This window comes from Armigeres subalbatus, chromosome 3 (assembly GCF_024139115.2).
Source record: "Armigeres subalbatus isolate Guangzhou_Male chromosome 3, GZ_Asu_2, whole genome shotgun sequence".
In the NCBI taxonomy this organism is placed as follows: Eukaryota; Metazoa; Arthropoda; class Insecta; order Diptera; family Culicidae; genus Armigeres; species Armigeres subalbatus.
The window spans coordinates 266,558,969-266,565,846 of NC_085141.1; the positions used below are offsets into that span (position 1 = coordinate 266,558,969).

At 49.9% G+C, this 6,878-nt stretch overlaps 1 protein-coding gene across 3 annotated transcripts in view; it reads left to right on the forward strand.

The window, feature by feature from the left end:
• LOC134224093 (uncharacterized) overlaps positions 1-6,878 on the forward strand; it is a 289,525-nt gene that overhangs the window by 282,125 nt on the left and 522 nt on the right. For all 3 annotated transcript variants that reach the window (XM_062703326.1, XM_062703327.1, XM_062703328.1), the window contains 3 exons: positions 5,020-6,140; positions 6,196-6,366; positions 6,760-6,877. In XM_062703326.1, the coding sequence (XP_062559310.1) occupies positions 5,020-6,140; positions 6,196-6,366; positions 6,760-6,877 (1,410 nt within the window). The remainder of the gene's footprint in view (positions 1-5,019; positions 6,141-6,195; positions 6,367-6,759; position 6,878) is intronic.

A 6,878-nucleotide genomic window follows, 5' to 3' on the forward strand; every position in this document is an offset into this window, starting at 1 on the left:
ACCAAAATGTTGACTGGGGAAATTGGCCAAATCCACATCCAACATGGCCTGTGATTCCAGCAGAATCTGCCCCCGTTGTAGGCGGCGCCCGTTTGCGAGACGCCTTTTTAGGTCCTTCCTCCCCCGGGTTTGGAGGTACCTTGTTAGATATTATTCAAATCTATTATTCCGTACCAAAATCGACACGTGGCTTCCCGGCGGGGATCGAACAAGGGCTTCACAAGAAGGCGGAGCCGTTCCGAAGCGGAACGTGGCAAACCGCACTTGTCTTCTAGTCGAATGGAGCTAAACGCACATCGCGACACTTTCCACACTATTGGCGACGAGTACCAGTTGGAAAAAACTACTCCCTACCTCTAGGATGGATGCGTTGATACGAACAATCAATGTTCACCTAAGGGGCAAACGAGAAGAAATAAAGATGTACCCCTTGTGCCACGAGAACTTTATATGATAAGAGCGGTTCACCTTCTAGAGAGCCTGTCCCAGCGATGACGGGTTTTTGGAGGAAGGTAGGGATGAGCGGGCACGTATTCAATTTCGATTTATGTTTTTTTTACGTAATTCATTCTATTTATTCTTTATTTTATTCAAAGTCGTTTTCTACGTTTTAACTTTAGTTTAATATTAGTTCGGTATTCGTAAGAAATGTAGCTGATATTTAAATAATATTAGAGTTTTATGTTAAATATTTACACTTCCGGGCCTCTAGAAAGGAGGCTTCCGGGCCTCTTGAAAGGAGGCTTCCGGGCCTCTTGAAAGGAGGCTTCCGGGCCTCTTGAAAGGAGGCTTCCGGGCCTCTTGAAAGGAGGCTTCCGGGCCTCTTGAAAGGAGGCTTCCGGGCCTCTTGAAAGGAGGCTTCCGGGCCTCTTGAAAGGAAGCTTCCGGTCCTCTTGAAAGGAGGCTTCCGGGCCTCTTGAAAGGAGGCTTCCGGGCCTCTTGAAAGGAGGCTTCCAGGCCTCTTGAAAGGAGGCTTCCGAGCCTCTTGAAAGGAGGCTTCCGGGCCTCTTGAAAGGAGGCTTCCGGGCCTCTTGAAAGGAGGCTTCCGGGCCTCTTGAAAGGAGGCTTCCGGGCCTCTTGAAAGGAGGCCTCCGGGCCTCTTGAAAGGAGGCTTCCGGGCCTCTTGAAAGGAGGCCTCCGGGCCTCTTGAAAGGAGGCCTCCGGGCCTCTTGAAAGGAGGCTTCCGGGCCTCTTGAAAGGAGGCTTCCGGGCCTCTTGAAAGGAGGCTTCCGGGCCTCTTGAAAGGAGGCTTCCGGGCCTCTTGAAAGGAGGCTTCCGGGCCTCTTGAAAGGAGGCTTCCGGGCCTCTTGAAAGGAGGCCTCCGGGCCTCTTGAAAGGAGGCTTCGGGCCTCTTGAAAGGAGGCTTCCGGGCCTCTTGAAAGGAGGCTTCCGGGCCTCTTGAAAGGAGGCTTCCGGGCCTCTTGAAAGGAGGCTTCCGGGCCTCTTGAAAGGAGGCTTCCGGCCTCTTGAAAGGAGGCTTCCGGGCCTCTTGAAAGGAGGCTTCCGGGCCTCTTGAAAGGAGGTTTCGGGGCCCTTGAAAGGAGGCTTCCGGGCCTCTTGAAAGGAGGCTTCCGGGCCTCTTGAAAGGAGGCTTCCGGGCCTCTTGAAAGGAGGCTTCCGGGTCTCTTGAAAGGAGGCTTCCTGGCCTCTTGAAAGGAGGCTTCCGAGCCTCTTGAAAGCAGGCGTCCGGGCCTCTTGAAAGGAGGCTTCTGGCCTCTTGAAAGGAGGCTTCCGGGCCTCTTGAAAGGAGGCTTCCGGGCCTCTTGAAAGGAGGCTTCCGGGCCTCTTGAAAGGAGGCTTCCGGGCCTCTTGAAAGGAGGCTTCAGGCCTCTTGAAAGGAGGCTTCCGGGCCTCTTGAAAGGAGGCTTCGGGCCTCTTGAAAGGAGGCTTCCGGGCCTCTTGAAAGGAGGCTTCCGGGCCTCTTGAAAGGAGGCTTCCGGGCCTCTTGAAAGGAGGCTTCCAGGCCTCTTGAAAGGAGGCTTCCGGGCCTCTTGAAAGGAGGCTTCCGGGCCTCTTGAAAGGAGGCTTCCGGGCCTCTTGAAGGAGGCTTCCGGGCCTCTTGAAAGGAGGCTTCCGGGCCTCTTGAAAGGAGGCTTCCGGGCCTCTTGAAAGGAGGCTTCCGGGCCTCTTGAAAGGAGGCTTCCGGGCCTCTTGAAAGGAGGCTTCCGGGCCTCTTGAAAGGAGGCCTCCGGGCCTCTTGAAAGGAGGCCTCCGGGCCTCTTGAAAGGAGGCCTCCGGGCCTCTTGAAAGGAGGCCTCCGGGCCTCTTGAAAGGAGGCCTCCGGGCCTCTTGAAAGGAGGCCTCCGGGCCTCTTGAAAGGAGGCCTCCGGGCCTCTTGAAAGGAGGCTTCCGGGCCTCTTGAAAGGAGGCTTCCGGGCCTCTTGAAAGGAGGCTTCCGGGCCTCTTGAAAGGAGGCTTCCGGGCCTCTTGAAAGGAGGCTTCCGGGCCTCTTGAAAGGAGGCTTCCGGGCCTCTTGAAAGGAGGCTTCCGGGCCTCTTGAAAGGAGGCTTCCTGGCCTCTTGAAAGGAGGCTTCCGGGCCTCTTGAAAGGAGGCTTCCAGGCCTCTTGAAAGGAGGCTTCCGGGCCTCTTGAAAGGTGGCTTCGGGCCTCTTGAAAGGAGGCTTCCGGGCCTCTTGAAAGGAGGCTTCGGGCCTCTTGAAAGGAGGCTTCCGGGCCTCTTGAAAGGAGGCTTCAGGCCTCTTGAAAGGAGGCTTCCGGGCCTCTTGAAAGGAGGCTTCCGGGCCTCTTGAAAGGAGGCTTCCGGGCCTCTTGAAAGGAGGCTTCCGGGCCTCTTGAAAGGAGGCTTCCGGGCCTCTTGAAAGGAGGCTTCAGGCCTCTTGAAAGGAGGCTTCCGGGCCTATTGAACGGAGGCTTCCGGGCCTCTTGAACGGAGGCTTCCGGGAATCTTGAAAGGAGGCTTCAGGGCGTCTTGAAAGGAGGCTTCGGGCCTCTTGAAAGGAGGCTTCCAGGCCTCTTGAAAGGAGGCTTCCGGGCCTCTTGAAAGGAGGCTTCCGGGCCTCTTGAAAGGAGGCTTCCGGGCCTCTTGAAAGGAGGCTTCCGGGCCTCCTGAAAGGAGGCTTCCTGGCCTCTTGAAAGGAGGCTTCCGGGCCTCTTGAAAGGAGGCTTCCGGGCCTCTTGAAAGGAGGCTTCCGGGCCTCTTGAAAGGAGGCTTCCGGGCCTCTTGAAAGGAGGCTTCCGGGCCTCTTGAAAGGAGGCTTCCGAGCCTCTTGAAAGGAGGCTTCCGAGCCTCTTGAAAGGAGGCTTCCAGGCCTCTTGAAAGGAGGCTTCCAGGCCTCTTGAAAGGAGGCTTCCAGGCCTCTTGAAAGGAGGCTTCCAGGCCTCTTGAAAGGAGGCTTCCAGGCCTCTTGAAAGGAGGCTTCCAGGCCTCTTGAAAGGAGGCTTCCGGGCCTCTTGAAAGGAGGCTTCCGGGCCTCTTGAAAGGAGGCTTCCGGGCCTCTTGAAAGGAGGCTTCCGGGCCTCTTGAAAGGAGGCTTCCGGGCCTCTTTAAAGGAGGCTTCCGGGCCTCTTGAAAGAGGCTTTCGGGCAAGGAGGCTTCCGGGCCTCTTGAAAGGAGGCTTCCGGGCCTCTTGAAAGGAGGCTTCCGGGCCTCTTGAAAGGAGGCTTCCGGGCCTCTTGAAAGGAGGCTTCCGAGCCTCTTCAAAGAAGGCTTCCGAGCCTCTTCAAAGGAGGCTTCCGAGCCTCTTCAAAGGAGGCTTAAGAGCCTCTTGAAAGGAGGCTTCCGGGCCTCTTGAAAGGAGGCTTCCGGGCAAAATTTTGAAATAAAATAAAATTATACATATTTCAAAACTTTATCAATAAGTTTTGATTAGAATCCGCCATTATGCATTTTTATCCAAGGTACCCCCTGAGCCCGGCGAAGGTACCCTCAGGGGTACATGTACCCCAGGTTGAGAACAGCTGCTTCAGAGGATAAAATAGGTCTCCGATTGAATACTAAGTTCTGCATTATTTGAGATGTTTGCTGCTGTTGGTGTGGCGATTTGTGAACTAAGCCCGAATTTCGTGTCAAGATATGAGGTTTTTATGCCAATTTCTACTCTACTACTCAAACTGGCTTTTCCTCGTCACATTTCATTAAGTATCAAACAGATGAAGAAGAATAGAATAAAATAAAATAAAGAAAAAATGTCGGGAAATGGATTCTCTAATTATACAGCATTGTGTTATAGGCAGTCAAATGAGGGTCGGGCGTCCTACGAAAGGCGGAATACAAAAGGCAGAATGAACGAAAGGCGGAACAATACAAATAGCAGAAACACAAAAGGCGGAATCACAAAAGGCAAAATCACGAAAGGCAGATTTAACTAAGCGCTTGGCCGATCATACGGCCAGACGGCCAAGACGGTTGGTTAAAAATGTCCGCCTGAGATCAAACAGCCCAATGCAATTCTACCTTTCGTGATTCTCCTTTCTCTATAATAAGATATCCTTTGGTATTTGATCGGCCAAATGTATGCTATCTTGTTGTTCAGTGGCCAAGAGACCATCCCTAGCTCAGCGATAAGGCATATGGCTTTGTACGCAGCAGTGTGCTTTGGTCGAAATGGACCCCAATGCCTAAGAAGCAGAGGTGAACAATTTGGCCCTGTGTTAGTTATTATACTGTTATAAACATGCAGCCGTGGTCGCTATCTCGGAATAATATTTGTTTTTAAGACTCAACAATCCAACATTCTCCATAATTATATTATACTTCTGCTTCTACTTCTCTGACGAACGATTAATCCACTATTAAGGTCTCAGAACAACATAAAGACTATGAAGGTAATACCGAAGGTTCTATTCTTCAGATTCCTTTCTAACCTCCCAAAATAAAAAATAGGTGACTTGGGTTGGCCTTGTAATGAATTTGTTGAGATCGATACAGCACTTTGATTGATAGTAGAGGTTTCCCTCCCAATTGCATCACAACTACAATAAGCTAGTTTTTATTTTGTATATTTCATTAAATGGATCGATTGTAAAAAAATTCACCAAATTATCCTAAACCCTTTCCAGAGACGGCCGCCTACGAAATGGCGACGAGATTGTCAACGTAAACGGACACCATTTACGTGGCCTGCAATCTCCCAGCACGGTACAGCGCATACTATCGACTTTTGTCAACAACATTGTAGACCTTGTCATAGCACATGACGAGCTAACTACGTTCAATGCCGACCTGCATCGAAAGATCAAGATAGACGCCAGCGTTACGACCAAGCAGGTCAGCGAGCTGGAGGTCAACGGCGGAGTCAGTGGACCATCATCAACCAATTCTGGCTCTTATAATGCTAACCCAAGGCAACAGTCTGTCCTTGGAGCGCCAGGATGCATGACGACAATTAACTACTCAACCTCAATTTCGAACGGACGAATCAAACAAACTCAGCAACAACCCAAAGCTTCCCTTCCAATTGCACCGATCTATTCACCAGCGGACTACGTTCCGGTCTATGCCAATCGTATCTCGATCTCCAACACTATCTGTGACGATGAAAAGTGGCAAATGCTAAGTAAGCAACGGAGCGAAGCTCTCGGGAAGGGTGGTTACTCGCAGATTCTTGGATCGAAACGAGTGATCAAAGATAGTGATGAGGATATCGTTATAGTGCCACCCGCCGCGACAAATGGTGGTCACTCAACTGAAGCAGGGCTTCGCACACTCTACCGCCCGGTATCACAAGGTAATCTGAGTCATCACTCGTCGATCGCACATCTTGCCAGCAATGTCGAGTGTGACGATGATGATGACGTGACGGCCAGCCCAATCACAATGGTGGAAATTATTTCGGACACTATCCGAAGGAATGTACCCTTTGGCAGTATCAGCAACAGTAACCGTCAAAACAGTTTGGATTACCGTTCGATAAGAATCAAAAAGCCAGAGGACCTGCCAAAGACAGTACAAAGAATCCGACTGAAGTCCTGTAACGAACCCGGTAGTGGGTCAAGTTCTAACTCGAGCGAAGTTAGTACCTCCTCGGAAGATGATCCCATGGATCCGATTCCGTTGCAGCGTTCTAAAACGGAGCAAAATATCAGCAACAAGGATGAAATTAACAACTCGATGGACCACAATAAATACGAATCGGGTGTTCGAATCCTAATCAATGAAGAGGGTTCGTCGTACATCGAGGGTAAGTGTTGTATTTCTTTCCGAATGTCATTTATGCTAAATTTGGTGTCGTTTAGGAATCCATAAATGCACCTACTTGACGGTCACTTTCTATAAAGGCGTCGGAATGAAATCACTTGGGTTCAGTATCGTTGGTGGTCGAGATTCTCCAAAGGGCAGTATGGGAATCTACGTGAAGACAGTTTTCCCCAGTGGACAGGCCGCTTTGGATGGCAACCTCATGGCAGGTAAGAACTCCATCTGAATCACTATGTGCGATTGCATAACGCTCTTCCGCTTTCGAATTATTCCTTTTTATCATCATTTCAATTCTAACCATTATCCCAAATATCACTCCAAATGATAATTGGATGATAATAAATACCTATGCTTGACTAATATGTTTGAACGACCTTAGACGATAACAACTAATGAAAATATGTGTGTGATAAAAAAGAGAAAGTATGTCAAGAAATATTATTTTTATCTTCTTAATCTACTTAATACAAATAAAATTCTTGAAATAAACTTTGATTATTGATGGGAAAAAAATAATCGTCACAAAAATGCTTTTTTTAATACTCGTTATATTTTGAAACTCTTGAAGAACCCTTTTATCGTTTGAATTCTATTAACTGCAGGTGACGAAATAATTTCAATAAATGACGTAGCAGTGCACGGAATGAGTCACGCTGAAACTATTGGACTGTTCAAAAACATCAAGGAAGGGCCAGTAATACTGAAGCTTGCAAGACGGAAG